Source organism: Mustela nivalis (genome assembly GCF_964662115.1).
Source record: "Mustela nivalis genome assembly, chromosome: 12".
In the NCBI taxonomy this organism is placed as follows: Eukaryota; Metazoa; Chordata; class Mammalia; order Carnivora; family Mustelidae; genus Mustela; species Mustela nivalis.
In genome coordinates, this window is record NC_139031.1 from 41,128,203 (window position 1) to 41,147,451 (window position 19,249).

The following is a 19,249-nucleotide window of genomic DNA, read 5'->3' on the forward strand; positions in this document are numbered from 1 at the left end:
CGTGTGTGTGTGTGTGTGTGTGTGTGTGTGTGTTTAATGGGCTCAGAAAGGTTGATACTGTTATTTGGATACTTTTATGTATTGTAGATTCAAGCCAAGAAAATTCAGTATTTTCTGTATATTCATCCTCTTTTCAGTAGCGAGCCTGAAAAACCTTACCAATGTGCAGGTTAGATAAGTTCACCTTGGGGAGGCAGCATGGTACAATGGATGAGACAAGCTCAAAATCCTGTGCAGAGTGGTGGTTCGGTTTAAGTTTCAAATTATTTCCTCTGTGAGCCCTTCCTTCTCTGTGACCTGAGAGTATCACCTCCCCTACTTACTGAGTAGAACTAAAAGGGGGTGGCTAATATATGGGAAGGCATTCTGTGTCTAAAGTCTTTAATGAGTTTTAATTGCTGTTATAAAAGCACATGCATAATACTGATTTGTGACAGAATGAAGCTGCATTTTTATTGAGTGGCTAGTGTAAACATTAACCACTTCATAGTGAAATATGGTACAGAGAAGGAGCTGTCTCACATCTGTGGGTGTACTCTGGACACTGGTCGTTGGATGGAGGTTGGATGATTTTCTATACATTTACAAAAGGCCATCTACCGGATTCTGGAGAATGAACGGACATAGGATGTTTGGTTCTTCCTCTGGCATTGTACCCTTGGGTCCTGCAGGAAGGAGCAGAGTTTAGACATTTTTGAAAGCTTTCTCATTCCCTCTCTTTTTGCCCTTTGCAGAATGAGTGTGAATTGAGTTGACACCATGCAAGTCTTTAGTGTAGGATTTTGCTATCACAAAAATGGCTTTATTTCTGTTTGGGAAGAAATTTTACAACTTGAAGCTCCCTGATAGCACACATACTTAAGTGTTAGAAACTGACTAGAGGTTCTCGATTCGGTTTCTTTCATCTCCTCCGTATGTACTAAGCACTGATAAACTCACTACCTACCACGATGACCCTTTCTGCTGTTGGGCAGTGTTAAGCACTGTTTAAAAAATCTACTTAACAAACACACATGTTTTTCTTATTTTTAGACCTTATTTATCCATTTATCCATCCAATGACCAGTGTTATTTAGTGGTAACAGTCATTATGAATTGTTTTTCAAATGTTTGTTTTTTGCAGTATCACTCTAATAGCTCCCTACATCAGTCAAGGGGAGCAGCAATATAGTAAAGAAAAACCATGATGCTGTTTCTCCAACATTATTGACCATAACTCACAGTAAGAAATACAATGTACATTAAATCTGCTCACACTTCTAGAAGTACAACAACCCAGTACATATACGCATGTTTCTGTTATTCCATTTAGGTATGTCGGTGTCCTGGTAGGAAACAGATTTAATAAATGGACTGTTTTCAGAAGTGAACAGTTTTAAGGAACCCATAAAAGACACTGAAACATCCCTGCCTATCAGCAGTCAGAAGGTGCTGCCACCTCTGGGCCTCCAGGGGAAGAGGTGCTTCATCAGGAGCTGACCCTGGGGAGGGCTATGCTCTGGGAGCAGTATCTCCCAGGAAGGGGGACCCCAGATCCTCTCCTCCCACCCTCTGCTCTCCCGCTCATGCCCCTCACTGGCTGACCAACTGGAACCCCTCTGGCAACAGACCCAGCTGAAGCATTCTGTAGGCCCTGGAATAAGGCAGAGAAGGGAAGAGAGTGGGTTTAGAGACGCAGAAATGTGCGTATACTTGAAACAAGTGTCGTGTAACAATATTTACTCCTATAATGTGCGGTATACTCTGATTTCCTATTCTGTCGTTTTTAAAAAATAAATGCCATTTACTAACTCTCGAGTTTTATGACATCGTATTAAAACTTATGGTTTGAAAACACTGCCTTAGAATAACTGTTTTCTGATTCTATACCTGTTTTTAACTAGGTATAGTTAAAAACAGGTATAGAAAACAGGGCCTGAGGAAGGCATTTAGCTTCCCTGAGCCTCAGTTTGTGTATAAGTAAAAATGGGAGGCCTGGGTTAGACTGGTGGCTCTCAATCTTAGCAAAACTGGACTAGAGTCACCTGGAAGCTCTAAAAAAATCCTGATAGCCAAGCCAACACATCAGACCAGTTAAGTCAGAATCTGGGGTAGGGTTAGGTGGAGGGAAGTGTCAGTAATTTTAAAGTCCTATGTCCTGCCTCTACTTAGAAGCAAACTGTCCAGCATCACGGGGCTGACATTCCTACATATCAGCGATCCCCTAGTACTAAGTGCTTCTTGCTTCCCGTCTTTTATTTATATTTTAAATTTATTTATTTTTAAGATTTAATTTATTTATGACAGAGATATTGAGAGAGGAAACACAAGCAAGCGGGGAGATGGAGAGGAAGAAGCAGGCTCCCTGCTCTGATATGGGGCTTGATCTCAGGACTCTGGGATCATGACCTGAGTCAAAGGCAGATGCTTAACTAACAGAGCCACCCAGGCGCCCCCCTCTTTTATTTATTATTTTATTTTATCTTATTTTTTAAAAATTTTAAAAAAGATTTTATTTATTCATTTGACACAGAGAGAGAGCACAAGCAGGGAGAGTGGTAGGCAGAGGGAGAGGGAGAAGCAGGCTCCCTCTGAGCAGGGAATCCAATGCAGGGCTCAATTCCAGAACCCTGGGATCATGACCTGAGCCAAAGACAGATGCTTAACCGAGGGAGCCACCCAGGTACCCCTCCCCTCTTTTAAGGCAGGGGCACAGACAGTCCAGTTTGCCCATTTCTCCTAGTCTCTGTTGTTTTCCCAAACCTGGGGCTGTAAGTTGCCATTCTTTGTCTGATATGGCTGTTAGTTTAGAGTTCTTTGTACCCATGTCTGTTATCAAAAGAGGGTAGTGAAAAGGATAACTGGAGAGGGGTCTGTGTTTCAAAGAGAAATGGAAGGAGTCCTTTCTTTGGCGGAAGTGAAGAATATGCATGTTAAGCTCGCAAATAAAGCATGCCTGTGGCGAAAGGCTACAAGGTAAGATGTCATCTACAAAACATAATAAAATTGTAACCTGAATACTGAAGAGACAGGTAATGAAAACTATTGTTTTTCCCCTTACTTCTGTCCTACTTGACTCGTTTGTTACCTGTCTGGTTCCTAAAGTCAACGGCAACTTCACCCTACTGTAAGTGGGTTCTTTATTGGCAAGGCTTCTCATATGCACCGTGAGGACATTTTGGATTGAATAATTCTTTGTTTGGATGGAGGCGGGGGAAGCTTTCCTGTGCATTGTGGGATGGTTAGTGGCCTCACTGGCTTTGAAGTAGCATAGACATCTCTGTACTGACCTGAATCTGAATCTTGTTTCTCCACTTAAAAGCTATAGGTCCTTTAATATTTCTGACTCTTGGCTGCCTCATCTTTAAAATGGGGATGATAAATGTCCCACATGGTTATGGTAAAGAATAAATAATATTGGGGCGCCTGGGTGGCTCAGTGGGTTAAGCCGCTGCCTTCGGCTCAGGTCATGATCTCAGGGTCCTGGGATCGAGTCCCACATCGGGCTCTCTGCTCGGAAGGGAGCCTGCTTCTTCCTCTCTGTCTGCCTCTCTGCCTACTTGTGATCTCTGTCAAATAAATAAATAAAATCTTAAAAAAAAAAATAATATATGTAAACTGCAGCTTTACTCGTGTTTACCAATTACTGAATGCCTACTACGTCTGATGCTAGTTTAGGGGGATAAGATGGAAGAAAAGACAGCTGTAGCCTCTGTCTCCATGGAACTCCATTCTAAAAGGGTCAGGGACAAATAAAAGTAATACTACCTTGCAGTAAGTCCAGTGGAGGAAAGAAAAAGTAGCTGAGATAGAAAAAAAATAGAAGATACCTGCTTAAGAATCAGAAAAGTCTTTGGGGAGGTAGCCTTCAAAGTGAGCCCTATAAGCAGAGAAGAAGTGCAGTGTGGATGTGTGGATGTGGCACACAGCATTTGCTGTGGTAGGCCACAGCTTAGCCTGTCCTACACGACAGGGGCATGGACCGGGTCTCCTTAAGGAGCTTGGGTTTTATTCCTTGTATTATGGGAAGCCACTGAGGAGTGTTGAATAGGAGAGTAGCATGATTTAATTTTTATTTTGAGAAATTTACTCTTGGGAAAATGGCTTGTGGAGTACAAGGGCAGAGCAGAGAGAAACCATGCAGGGGAGGCTCTGGCGGGGATCTGTAAGAGAATGGTTGGCTATGATGAAGGGGAGGAGATTTGAGATCTGTTTTGGAGAGTAAAATGGTACGAATTGCTGATGAATTGGACTTGTATTGAAGGAAAGGGAAGAGTTATGAATCATTTCTAGGTTTTGGTTGCTGTAAGCAGGAAAACAAGGTGGCATTAATCGAGATCATGAAGACGAGGGGCATGGGTGAGGGCATAGGTTTGAGAGAAAAGATTGAGAATTCTATCCTGGTTATGGTACCTTTGAGACATTTTGTGATGTGTCCAAGTAAAACTGCCAAGTGGGCCGTGGGGCATTAAGAGAAGATGTCAGAATGGAAACACAATAGGGCATCACCAGCAACTGGGTGGTATTAAATTAATGGGAATTGATAATAGCATCTTTTACTGATTTCGGGTTTACTCTGTGCCAGGCATAGCTCTAAGGGCTTTAGGTTAATTCATTTATCTTAAACTCATTTCACTGCTAACTCAGTCCTGACAATGACTTTGTGATCGTAATACCCGTTTTATCAGATAGGAGATTTGGGGCACACAGATGTTAAATAACTTGGCCAAGACCATCCCTAGAATGTGGAAGGGTCAGGATTTGAACCCAGGCAATGTGGCTTCAGAGTTCATGCTCTTAACTGCTATGCTGTATTTCATCTTCTTTTAGGGCGGGTATAGCAAAAGAAGAAATGAAGCCCCAGGACTCAGTTCAGAGAAACCGCCAACTTTAGTATTCAATAAATGTTAGCTTTCTTGTTCCTTCCTAGGGGAAATAAAGAAAAGAGGGATCATGCATAGAAATATGGGAATAAGAAGTGGGCATATTGGGGTGGCATAAGGGACAAAAAAAAAAAAAACTGAGGAACTATGAAGACACAGGGACCACTGGCCATCTTAGTGGGATGGCTTTCAAAGAAACACTTAGATACAACTGAGCATCAGCTCTAAGGGTGTAGGAATACATAGATGTTGGGCCAGTAATTTCCCTGGAAAGCCAGTGAATGAAATGGGAATTTTTGCATATTTAGATGTTGCTAAAATTTGAACTATAGCTGTTTTTATAAGTTCTATACACTTAGCCTGTTAGACTGTATTAATGTTTCTTAAAGTTTATCTTAATGAGATTTACATTATCGCAGAGACTGTATGTCTGTGTGCCCGTTTCTAAGCGGGGTAGCTTTAGGCTTTATAATTTACATCTTTAGTGCTAAATTCCTGCTTTGCTAGTTTATCTTTTGCCATCAGATTATACTTTGCCCAAACCATTGGAACATTACTCTTCCAGGGATGAGTTTGCTAGTTTTCTTTGGTTACCATTCTAAAGAGGATTAATCATCAAAGTTAGTAAAAATTACATCTATTTCTAGGTCAAGACCTTTATGCTGCTGTTTAATTCCATAAAAGGCAGTATCATTTCATAGGAAAGATCAGTTCTCCATGAATGATCTTTCATAATTCAAGAATCATTGAATAGGAATAAATTTAAAAGTGGAAGAATTGATTTTTAGAGTACATAAATCTACAACTATTGTTAACTTTTTTCCGCTTCAATACAATTTTTTAAAATTTTTTTTCAGCATTGTTATTCTTTCCCGAATACATTTACCCCTGAATACATTCCCCCTGAATATATAAACGAGCAGCTCACACATCTTCACGTTTGTCCAGAATATTCCTTCGTGTTTGACTTCCTTTTCAAAGTAACCAGTTGCTGGGTGTGTTTTTCAAGTCTGTCACTGCACATGATCAATGCTTGGGCAGCATTTTGTAATTTTAACTTTTAGCAGCAAATGTTAACATAATAACCTCGTCACCAAGATCACTCACAGAAGTTCTATTGTGATTCATTGTACTGACCAAGGATGGGGGGAGTTTTTCTTCTAGTTTATAGTAGTACCAACTGTATTTTAAACACAGTTTATAAATTACTTGGCCAATTACTTTTGAAAACTTGCCACCTTGACAGATTTTTAACTTGGGAAGTTTGTTATAATTGAGAAGAGTGAGGCTTTAGTCATATTTTTATACAACTCAACTCAAATTTGCCTAAAATGCTATTGCTCTGCACCGGATTTGTCTATTACTTCCTAACAGTAATCACTGCTTTTTGTAATGCAGCTTTTCAGTGCTTCAGTTGTCAAACCTCAGAATCTTTTCTCCACATTTTAATAATAATCATAAAGAACTTATGTAACTAGCACAGTGCCACTGTTTTCTACTACATTTAAAAGTGTGTTTTTTTTTTTTAAAATAAGACCTTATTTCTCATTCTTTTGTCATCTTTGATCTCCATGGAAATATCATAAAAAATCTAGAACTGAAATGTTAGTTACTGGAATTTTACATGTGAAGAAAGTAAAGTAGGTCAGGTGAGTGGCCTGACGTCATTAGTGAGTTCGCAGGGGGAAGTCTGAGATCGAAGTTAAGGTCTCTTGGCTTGTTGAGCATATCTGTCAAATTGTAGGTTTCAGATCTATAGTTTTAGGCAACTGTCAAAAACTATCAAAGAAACATTAATGCAGGGTGCCTGGGGTGCTGCATTTGAGTGTCTGAGGTTTCAGCTGGAAATCTCAGGGTCCCAAGATGAAGCCCTGCGTCTGGCTCCGCCCTCAGTGCCTTGTCTGCTTAGGACTTTCTCTGCCCTGGTGGCCCCAAACCCCCTCCTCTCAAATGAATACTTAATTTTTTTTTTTTTTTTTTTAAAGACACACTAATGGGAAGATGACCTCCTATATTCTAAGACCTGATAACTCTCTTGGCAAGAACACTACTTTTCTGGCTTCTGCTTATTTGGGGGGAATCACTCTGTTATATTCTTATGGTCAACCTGTTAGTTTCCATTTTGTTTTTCCTAACTATTTTTTTTTTTTAATGATTAGATTCTGAATTATTTTGGATTGGTTGGTTGTTTGGCATTAGTATAAAACAGAGTAAAATAGTAATCAGTGATATCATGGTTTTCTTAACCTTTAAGGAATAGGGTATTTGGGATATCCAAGGGCAGTTTGCAATTTGTGGGGGACTCTATAACCTGAAGATTGGAATGATTTCTTGATTTTTTGTTTTTAAAGATTTTATTTATTTATTTAACACAGAGAGAGATCACCAGTAGGCAGAGAGGCAGGCAGAGAGAGAGAGGGGGAAGCAGGCTTCTGCGGAGCAGAAAGCCCAATGTGGGGTTGATCCCATGACCCTGAGATCATGACCTGAGCCGAAGGCAGAGGCTTAACCCACTGAGCAACCCAGGCACCCCGGAATGATTTCTTGATTAATGAACTTGTTAAAATCTCTTGCCTAATGTGATAGGCCTAGGTTTATATTGTATATGTGTGGATCTTTTTTTACCCTCTAAAGAAGAGCTGCAGCTTCTACGCTTTTTCCATTAGGTTTATTAAAGTTTTGCAGTTTTGCTGTGATTGCTCCGAAGCATTTAATGGCCTAGCATATTATTTTGGGTCTGTATTTATCTAGCTACTTGTACTTAAAACACTGAAATGCCTTTCTTTCAATAAAGAGAAAGCTACTTTGTGAAGATTAGTAATGTAGGTTACTGTTTGATTTATAAATATTTGTGTTCACATTATGTGAGTATAAGATTTTAAAGGAAGTTAGAATTTATTGCTGTAAAAACCCATATGCGGGTAATTGTTCTATTAAGTATTCCCTACTTTAATATATGTATATGCATAAATGTTTAAAAATGTGAAAATTTACTTTGTATATTTCTCTGTTTAGAAGCCTAATTATATTCTTTTTGAGGGTGGTGATATACATTTTCTATGCTCTGTTTTCATATATTCATTTTAAAATAAGACTTTGTCCTTGATTTTTAAATTATTTCTAAAGAATTTCCTTCCATATGTGAATGCATTCTTTTGGTTAAATGTGCTTATTAACATTTTCATGCCCAAGCTTCTAATTCAAAGGACATCAGTGGTCAGAGTCATAGAATCCAGGCTTTCCTCCAGGTAATAGTGTGTCCCACGCATGTGACCTTGCACCTCCTAGGAAAATAAGAGTCATATTAGACTCATGAGGACTCCTGGATCGTTTTACTTAATATGTGAAAGTGTTCTGTAAACTGCAACTGAAAAACAGATATTAGACATTGTCATTGTAATTGAGAGCTTCCTAGTTTTTTCCATGTATAAGGTACTGTTTTGGTTAATGCCAAATATATGGAGGAGATTCAAATGAACTAAAAGTCAGCCTTGCCGCCATAATCACATAGACCCCTGAATTCTAGAGCTTGGTAGTAGTGTCTTCATACATGACTGAATTTTAAAGCGGTCATGGTCCTTGGGACTCAATATCTCTAGTAACAAATTGAGTGCATTTCTTTTTTTCCTCCATTCAAAAGAGAAAACAAATTAAAAGGGCCAAACCTGCAAAGACTTTTAGTTTAGGGAGCAGGAAGATCAAAATGAAAACAGAAAATAACCAGGCAGGCATCTTGGAGAGTGTGAAGTCCGATGTATTAGTAGTAATTGTAGCTATACAAGGTTTTTAAGTACAAGGGAAAGAGATAACTGAGGAAAAAACGCTTATTCACATTTGGTAAAAATGAGGCTGAGAGAGGCTAAATAACTTATAAGTCTTAAAAAATCCAGGGACCTATTTTCTTTTTAAGGGTGACTTTCTTGCCAGGGGAAGTAAAGAAGGATTTGATTTTTAGTTTAAAATTTTTCCCTTTCTTAATCATGTTTTCTGCTCTAGGATTTTGATAATTTCTCCTTCGGAGTGTCTTTTGAACTAATATTTGCCTTTTCCTAATAAAAATAGCTATAAGTGTAGATGTCCAAGCCCCAATTAAAAGCTTTTGAGTCGGGGCCTTTGAGAGTGGGGGCCCACAAATGAAGTCTTAATATGCCTCTCCTAGATAAACACTCTCAACTCTCATTGAGAACATTAGAATCACCCCCTGTGCCAAACCTAGCAAATGTTCAAAGCTCCCAGGTGATTTCACTGTGCTGTCAGTGTTGACACATTGTCCTTAAAAGAGTTTCTGTATCATCTAAGGGACCTTGTTAAAATGTACATTTGGAGTCAGGCTTCTGGGATGGGACCCGAGAGTCTGCATTTCTAACAAGCTCTCAGGTGATACAATTACTGCTGGAGGACACTTGGAATACACAGAGCCGATTTCACATTAAATTTTGTGAACTACCACCTACATTTTCTTCCAGTCATTTTTGTACCAATGATAATGAACCTTGACTATATACCAGAAACACTTGTGAATTAAAAAAAAAAAAATTCCTGGGGCACCTGGGTGGCTCAGTCGTTTAATCTCTGCCTTCCGCTCAGGTCATGATCTCAGGGTCCTGGGATTGAGCCCTGCATGGGGCACCCAGCTCAGCTGTGAGTCTGTTTCTCCCTCTCCTTCTGCCCCTCTGCCTGATAAATAAATAAATAAATAAATAAATAAATAAAATCTTTTTTAAAAAGTCCCTGGAATTTCAGATATAGAGGCTCTGGGTTAATTCTTAAGTATCTCTAGTTTTATTTAGTGCCACTGATGATTCTAAAGCAATCTCAGGGTTTAGACCACTATGACTCTGTATTACTGCATGGTGATATAATCTCTGAAACTTGCTTTGGTTCTTTATTGAGTGGCTCAGTGCTTCCCAACCTTTTTCATATCATGGCACACATGGAAAATAACAATATTTGTGTGGTATGGAGTGGGGAAGTGGTGTCTTCAAAGCCTGGAGGTTCTTGGGCCCCAGGGACTCTAGTTCTCTCATCCTTAGCACTCCAGGCCCCACTGGTTGAGAAGAGCCGGGCACACTATATGTGTGTGTGTGTGTGTGTGTGTGTGTGTGTGTGTGTGTATGTGTAGTGAGTAGGCCTTCAGTAAATGTTGTCTTGTTATTGCCTTTATCATTTATATTCTGTACTGTGTATTAGTGATGGGAGTTTTTTGTTTGTTTGTTTGGTTTGGTTTGGTTTTTTGTTTTTTGTTTTTTTTCCATGTTGGAGTCCAGGCCACATGCGGCTTTCCTGTAGCTGTCTTCTTTTCTGGCTACCCACCATAAATCCTCACCTAGATGGTAATCATATCTTGAGCCCTATCCCTCCCTCCCATCCCACTTTAATAGACCTGCCTTGAGAAGGTCACTACTAATCTGCCTTTTCAGATTTTTTTTTTTTTACAGTTCGTAGACTTTGTGCCCTTTGCTTCAGTGCCTAATGTGTTCTCTCATTATTTTATGTGCCTAAATCTTATCTCTCAAAGGTTTTATTTTTAATGTTGGCTAATATTTCTTTAATGTTGTTGGTTTCTAGGAAAATGCATTATGCATCTAGTTGGCATTTAGATGCTTGTTGACTTTAGAGCACTTATAACTCTCAAAAATTCTAGGTGCTAGAAAGAAGATGGGAGCTGAGCTTGTGTATACATGACTCTTTTCCCTTTTTAAATTGGGTCCTACAGAATGTCTTTTCACTTGTTGCTTCATTACACAGAAACTGACCTCTGTTTCATTCTAGGTACTATAGACTGAAAATATGATTTCTTCGAATATTAATTTTATTGTAGTATATATACCTACATGTAATGGGAACCCTTTGAGCAGTTTGGAATGCTTAGATATTATCTTTAGGAATGTACGTTTTTGTTTAGTTGGGTACATTCTGTAGTTTCTCTTACACAGTGATCATCATTTAACATTTCAACCCAGTGAGGTACCAGGCATAATGCTAAGGGTGTCGATATTAAGATGAATTAAACACAAGCTCAGCCTCAAGGCCTTTGCATTCTAGCAGAGGAAGCTGTTGTGTGCATGACTAGCTATTTAGGTGCTATAGTAAAGGTTTTTTAGCTAGGGTGGCAGGATAAGCTTCACAGAATGTCAAGTTTGAATTCCTGTGACTTTGAAGGATGAAATAGGAGTTTACCGGCAGAAGCAAAGGCGTAGCCTCATAAAACATGTGGTATTTTAGGGAATGGTTGTCCAGTGCAGAGGGCAGGAAGGGTGTGTGGTGCGGATTAACTGGAAGTTGACTAGAATGTGGGCTCCATGGTCTAGCTATGGGAAGCCATGGAACTTTTCAAAGAGGGGGATGAGACGCTTAAACCTGTACACTTAGAAATTGACTTCATTCTCTAGGATGATGGGGAACAAGAAGACTATTTACTGGTGTCCTTTCCATTTGGAAAGAAACTCTTAGACTCTGAATAGATCCTTGAGAAATAAAAAATGACTAGTAATATTAGGAAGAGGTTGAGTAAACTTGTCAAGGTTGACTTGGAAACCTTGTCCAATAGATTTAAGGGGAGGATCCTTAACCTCTTTTTGTCATTTGTCACTTGAGAGTTAGAAAGGCTAAAACTCTTTAGAATGCTTTAAGTATGGATTAACCTCAATTTAGGAATAAAATATATTAAATTTCACAAGTCATTTTGGACTTAGAATATATTTTTCCATATAAATATTGTTACAAGACGAGGTCATCAAATGCCCATGTGGGAGAGGAGGCAGTTCTTCCCCAGTGGAAAAAAATGGAGGTTTTGAATTAGAACCATCTCCAGGTGGTTCTTGCCATTTATTAGCTTTGTGCCTTTGGGGGAAATGACCCCTCGAAGGTCCAGTTTTCCATTTGTAAAAAAGGAATAAATACCCCCAAGGCTGTGTGAGAATCAAATGAGAGAGTTGGTGAAGATGCTCTGAATTTCAAGTCAAATACTGGTTTAGGAAGTACACACATAAGGGCAAAACGTAACCTGGATGGGATAGCGCGGTCCTTATCAGGAATGCCTGTTGCTGGCTGCAGTTGCGGGCGAGTCTCCTCTGGGGTTACCACAGAAGGGCAAAGGGAGAGGCAGCCCCCCTTGGTTTTGTGGTTCTTGCTTTCCTCCCTTGAGGAAGAGAAAGAAAGAAAGGGCAGTGGGTCTCTAGCCCTAGAGTGCATGAAACTGAGTTGGGTATCTTAAAAATGTAAATCACAGGGGGCACTACTTTCCAGCAATCCTGATGGCAGTGTGCGGGTTAGCCACAAAGAAGCCCAAGACTTCAGAGTCATCTTCTTAGGAGGGGCAACTTGAGGGAAGGGAGGATGCTGGCAGAGGAGGTGAGTGCAGGAAGGGTTTGGGTGCTGGGTGGAGAGGGAATAGGGTTTAGGACCCCTTGAAGATTGAGTGGAACCTATGGAAAAGCCCCCTCTCCCACTTCTTTTCTGTTCCTCCTGCCTTCCCTCTGTTAGGGTACGGAGTCGACCACCCCTCAATTAGACAGAGAACACTCTTGATAATGCAAGTCACACAGCGAGGTTTATTTCCAGTTAGCTGGGGTCCAAGTATCTGCCCAGTGCAGCGGGTTTCAACAAAGACCCCAGCACTCAAAGCCAAGGGTTTATATAAGCATTTTCAAGGCACTTCTTCATGGCTACATACATATCTTGTGCCGCCCCACTTTGACAGTTTAACTTTGTTTAAACTTTTGCCACCCCAGCATCACCCTGGCGCCATTCTGGCGGTTAAGTGAGATTTAGGTTTAGAAGAAATTTAACTTTATTTACATTTCCTTCTGCCTCAGTTTTATGGTGGGGAGGGTGACCTTAGGCCTTGAGGAACTGAGCCCTTTGTCTCTGGAAATTGGGCCATTGAAGAGATAGCCCTTTTTGTTGTAAATCACCAGGACATTTGCAAACCAAGGGAGACTCCTGTCTTGCAGGATTGTGATCTTTGCAAGTTAACTATTTGTTTTTCTTTAATGTCTGGTCCCTGTGGTGCCATCACCTAACCGCCCTGGTGGTGGTATATGATTAAGTTGTTTCTTAGGTTTTAGCTACTTTTTCTTATCTCAAGTTCCATGCGCCCTATGGGCTGGTTAGGGACACTCAGTAAAACGGCTTCCTGGCCTTCAGGATGGCCATTCTTAAGCTAACCCACTCTTACAGAGCAAGGTGCCAGCTTTTGCTTTGCCAACATGGCTGTACTTACGTCAGGGCTAGACTCCAGGTGGGTACAGCCTTGTTTTTCTTGGCCTCCACACCTGGAGCTGGTTTCCAGGACTTGTTTTTAAGGCCATTGTGGGGAAGGGGAGCAGGGACAGTTTAAGGGTTAAACAACAAAGTTATTGTTTAACTTCAATGGAAGCCTCTGGCTAAAATAGAAATATAAAATAGGTCCTCACACCTCCTGCTGCTGACCACTGTGGGCCAGGCATTGGGGTAGGGGCAGGAGGCATCCCCTCCCTATTCTCCCAATGTACTGTACTTCCTGGTGTTGGGCCATCCAGAGGAAAAGACATGATTTAGATTATTTCATTTTCCTCCTTAATTTTATCAGGTTGTGTCCATTAATTCAGCAAACATTTGAATTGAGCTCTGTGCTCAGCTTTGTGCTAAATACTATAGTATAACTTTTCGGCAAACATTGTTTCTGTCCTCAGGAAGTTACATTCTAGTTTGTTTAAAGGAGATTCTAATAACAGGAAGAAAACAATTTTCAGTGGAGAGGCTGTTCATCCCATGAAACTGAAAATCGATACATTGTGACATACAATCTGGTACAAAATTTCTTTAATCAAAAAGTGGAAGGAGTGTCTAGTTTAGTTTCAGAGTGTTGGTTATTTAGGTGCTTCCAGCAAAACGTTAAGAACCTTTCAGAATTCTCAGCCATAGGATTGCAGTCTTTTGAATTAGATTACAGAGCAAATCTTCCTTCCTTGAATGCTTTTTTTCTTATGGGATAGGCTTAGATTTTTGAAATTTCGGTGTTGGGTTTTTGTTTTTGTTTTTGTAATGTTCTGATTAAAACAAACAAAAAATGCTATATTTACTACAGTCCCTTAGAATGACAAAAAATAACATGTATTAAAATAGAAAAAGGGATTATCAATTTTATTACACTCACAAAAGACTAGATGGGGTTGGTAATCACTGGACTAAATTTAGAGAAAATCGTTTATAATCTTTTCTGTAGGCAAGGAAGCAAGAAAAGCTCTAGGGGTGCCGTTAGGAATTTTTTTTTGTCATTTTATGTCTTTATGCTTAAATTATATGCTCACAAGGCTGTATCTGCTTCACTGGGGCTTTTGTTTTCAAATGACATATAGATATACACACATGTACTTACTTCAATTTTGAATTAAAGTGTAGCTAATGTGTTTTTCTCTTTGAGGGGGCAGGGAGAGAGGAGGAGAAGGGCAAAGGGAGAGAGAGAGAGAATCTTCAGCAGGCTCCATGCTTAGCACGGAGCCCTGTACAGGGCTTGATCTCATGACTTCGAGATCATGACCTGACTTGAAATCTAGAGTAGGATGCTTAACAGTCTGAGCCACTCAGGCACCCCATAACTCTACTTTTTCTTTCCTTTTTTAAAATTTATTTTTATTTTTTTTTTTAGAGAGAGCGTGAGCAGGGGGGAGCAGCAAGCAGAGGGAGAAGCAGGATCCCTGCTGAACAGGGAGCCGGATGTGGCACTCTGTTCCAACACCCTGGGATCATGACCTGAGCTGAAGGCAGACGCTTAACTGACTGAGCCACTCGGGTGCCCCTCTACATTTATATATAAAACTTGGTAGTTTCTGTAAAACATACTGTTTCTAACAATAGATGAATTGCAACTTTCCCTCCCTTTTATCTTAAGGTAGGGGGGAGAAAAAGGGGAATAAGACAGTTTATGGTAAGGGGAAGCCTGGCTTTTGTCTTTCCACTGCCCCCCCACCCTCCACCCCATTCTCCTCAAGGGCCCATGCAGTGTAAGGCTTTCTTGTAAGACTTCTTGTCCTTGATCAACTTCCCTTTCTCTGTCCGCCCACTTAGATTACACAAGTTACTCAAGTTAGTTCTGGTAAAGTATTTAAAAAGTATCTGGCATGTAATAAGAATGCAAATGTTAGCTGCTTTATTATTATTACTACTAAATTGAAATGAACAAAGAAATTAAAACTACTGGGCAGGTTATGAATTGACCCTGGAGGCTGTGAAAGAGTTCCATTCAAAAGCCCGGAACTCTAAGAATTGTTTAGTGCTTGAGCTATTGCATTTAAGGAAGGCACCAAAAGCCACTTGGTGCCTTTGTTCTTCTGCAGAATTGTGGTATTCTGAGGTACTACAGAGGTGATGGCCTTGAGAAATCCTATTTATCACTCTGGAATTGTGAAGGTTAAAGTCTAATTTAAAAGCATATGTGAAATGCATTGCCCTTAAATTTAGTAGAAGACCTGATGCATTCTTTTACCAGAATTACTTAGTATTATTCTAGAAATGTATTACTGTTGTCAAATGAGAAGAAACCAACAGCAAAATTATAAAATAGGAGCAAAAATATCATTTTTAAGTAATATCGTTCAAAATAGAGGATTGAGGATGATAAACCAAAAAACTGTAAGAATTAATGATAGTTTAGTAAATGAGTAAAACAAGTACATTGCAAAATAAGTATACGTCAAAAATAAATACATTAACAGCATCTAATAAAGTATAAAAAAGATTTCATGGATCTTAGTAGGAAAAATGTTGATTAAGCTTACAAGAAAGACAATATGAATAAACTGTAATAACTATATTAATTCTACTGATAAGATTTTGTCAAGGCAATGGAAAAAGGAGTTGAATAATTGAAGGTATATACCATGTTTATGGTTATAAACATATGGATTCCTACTGTCATTGTGTAGATTCTTTCCAAATTATAAATGAAATCCCAATTATAATCTCAAAAGGATTACCAAAGTATTTGTGTCAAGTGTTATGTATGATAAAGATGGCATTTACATTTTATGAGAGGAGATTGATTTATTCAGAACATGATAGATTATTGAGAAAATAAAGCCCAAACTTCATTATTGCAGGGTTAAGTCTTTAAAGGCAGAAACCAAAAAGGAAATGGATGGTAAATTTGGCAACAACGACAACAAAAAAAATCAAAATTTTGAAAGCTCAAAGTACCATATATAAGCAAATGTCAAATGACAAACATGGTTAAATATTTGCAGTTGTAGTGATCTAGAAAGAGTAACTTTTGTCTTGTATAACCATTAAGATCTCCTAGGTAGAGTGTATTTTTTAATTTTTAAAAATATAAATACTACAGGCTGCCTGGGTGGCTCAGTGGGTTAATGCTTCTGCCTTTGGCTCAGGTCAAGATCCCAGGGTCCTGGGATCAAGCCCTGCAGCGGGCTCTCTGCTTAGCAGGGAGCCTGCTTCCCACTTCTCTCTCTGCCTACTTGTGATCTCTGTCAAATAAAAAAATAAAATATTAAAAAAAAATATATATATATATGTAAATATTTCTTTAAGAATAAAGGCAATAAGTTCCAGACTGGTTTTCATTTCTAAGAGCATTTTCATACTTCAGTTCCTTATTAGTTATTTAATCAGAAGCCTGCAATAAGATGAATCTTGTGGCATAAGAAAATTGGTATTTTCTGGATTCTTCTTAGTACATTCTTTTTACTTGGACAGAAAGCAACTATTGATTTTCCTATGAGACTGATTTTATTATTACCTTGTTTTCTCTTCCTTACCTTTTCTTTCTTCCTTTTACCCTGATAAGAGAAAAAAAAAAAACTCTAAAGGCCTGAGATATAAGGGAAGTCATTTTAGATTTCTTTCTAAGTCAGCATAACTATACATAAACTTGGTTTAAACCAAAAGCCTGATTTATGGCCTGCCACACATACATTATACACCTGCTTTGTAAATGAGTAGCCTAAAGGAAAACCATCTTGTCTTTAAGATATCGATCAATGCTCCTACTCTCTGCATTCCTTGACATTAAAACTTGTGTTGCCTGCCTGTATGCTAATCTATAATCTTTTGAGCTTTTACAAGATGTAAAAAAGTATATAACAGTAAAAACTGTTTATTCCACAAAGCACTTTCTTCCCTGTGAAGAGTGTGTTTCCTGGGCAGCTGTCCTAACTTGGCCTCTACTTTTAGAGATTCTAAAATGTTTGCTTGTTTTGCGTCAACAACCCCTCCATCTCTTGTTTTTATTTAATTCTACATTTGTTTAAAAAAAAAATAGGAAAGTTTATCATAAAAATCCAGATATTGCAACAATATACAAAAAGTTGTAAGCTCTCGTTTTATTCATCCCCAGTCCTGTGCCCTGAGGTCACCATATTTCTTTATTCTAGAGTTACCTTTCACTGCTGGTTCTGTCCCTGTGGCAGTGCTATTTGTGGAAGTTTCCATCTGAGGTTTTCTTGTGTAGTTTTTGTCAAATAGTAGGCCCCCATTTTGTTGAATGACTGAATAAATGAAATTTGTAGATATATGCCTAATTCTTTTATAGACCAAGCTCTTGGATTTTAAACCTAGCCCTGGAGTTTCTTTCAAAGTCACTCTCTTTCCCCAGTTGCTAAGAGTCCAACATCACATATCCCAAATGCTTATCTTTATAATGCTTTTCCATAAAGTGAAAACATTTCTTTATGCTAGTATACTAATTTAAATTTCTTTTTTTTTCTTTCAGCTGCCTTTGCAGCAATGTTGCACTGGTAAGATTGTTTTTTTTCCTCTGGTGTATTTTATGCAGATGTTTACAACTCACCGAAGCAATTTCTTGTATATATAAAGAAATAATTTCAGGATGATAAGGGTGAATATATATTATTACATGCAACACAATAGTCTGAAGAAGTAGTTTAATTGATAAATCAAGGTCAGAATAATGTAATTTTTTAATAAAAAAAGAGATCCATTATTAAAGAGGTTATATTTGAGACTCTATTTCACTTAACATTAATATAGTGTTCATGTTGAGAGGAAGATTAATTTTTTTAATCTTCAGGATAGAGTGAAATATGAATTTCATTAATCAGACATTTCGGAGATGGTAACCCAATGACATTTATAGTTCAATTTATAATTTTATTGTACTTGACTTAAATTATTGTTATTCTGTTTCATTCTAATTTTAAGATCTCATGTGAATGTGTTTTCTATTAGAAATTTTAATGGAATGTTACGACAGAGTGGAAAAATAGATACAGATACCACTGTATTTGAATTTTATTACAAAATTATGTGCAAGTTTCTAGATACCTTTATTTTTGCTCTTAGAGTTTCTTTTAAAAATAATACTTAGTATAAGCATCAACACTTGGTCTGTCACCCTTTTGTTTTTACAGGAGCCATATAACACACCTCTTTGAAAATGATCGTCACTTTTCTCACCTCTCAACATTGGAAAGGGAGATGGCTTTTCGCACTGAAATGGTTAGTTTTTATGTGATATTTTTGGGATCTAAAAACTTTTAAGCATTTTCTAATGGAAATTTTCAAAGAAGTTTGAAAAAAGAAAGAGTAGACACCTCCCCTTGCCCATTCCGCAGCTTCAACAACCGGTGACACAGCCATTTTTCCTTCGTATGCACCTCCACACATAGGAGACCTTAGACATCATCATTTCATCAGTAAATACTTTTGTATGTATCTCAAAAGAAAAGAATTTTTTATTACCTACAGTACTGTTGGCACACTTGAAAACAATGAACGGTGATCTCTTAATATCGTTATGTGTCAGCCACTGTTTAATTGGCATTATTTTTTCTTCTTATATTGATGTGTTTGTAGTCTGGAATCAGGATTCAAACCATGTCTGTACATTTCATCTAGTTGATGTTTTTCTCAAGTCTTTTAATCTATAAATTCCACTTCCTGTTTTTATTGTTTTACTATTTAGTTATGGAAGAGTCCAGGTTATTTGTCTTATAGAATTACCCGTAGTAATTTATGTTATTTATTATGTCCACTGTCCAAAGTTCCCTGAAAATTGGTAGATAAAAGACTTGATAGCTGAAAGTTCAATTTTTTTGGGGGGGGGTGGGCAGGAATATTTCATAAGTAATGTGCATTTATTGCACCATACAAAGAGGCACACCACATCTGATTGTCTCACTTTCTGTGATGTCAAGATTGATCAGTGGCATTAGGTATTGTCATGTTGGTCCTTCTGTTATAGCCTAGCCATCAGCCTAGATCAGGTAATTCATTAAGATTACCAAATGATAATTATCTATTCTATTATTTTTCCCCTCTATTTGTTAACTGCAGTTATTCTATAAAGAAGAATTTTCCCGTAATATTTATTTGGTTTCTATGATGTATAATTTGTACAGGTATGAGAGGTCAATATTTGATTTTTTTCT

General features: G+C 38.3%; 1 protein-coding gene across 3 annotated transcripts in view; it reads left to right on the top strand.

Annotated features, from left to right (window-relative positions):
- DPY19L1 (dpy-19 like C-mannosyltransferase 1) overlaps window positions 1–19,249 on the top strand; it is a 93,742-nt gene that overhangs the window by 1,577 nt on the left and 72,916 nt on the right. For all 3 annotated transcript variants that reach the window (XM_082692475.1, XM_082692476.1, XM_082692477.1), the window contains exons 2-3: window positions 17,572–17,596; window positions 18,230–18,317. In XM_082692475.1, the coding sequence (XP_082548601.1) occupies window positions 17,572–17,596; window positions 18,230–18,317 (113 nt within the window). The remainder of the gene's footprint in view (window positions 1–17,571; window positions 17,597–18,229; window positions 18,318–19,249) is intronic.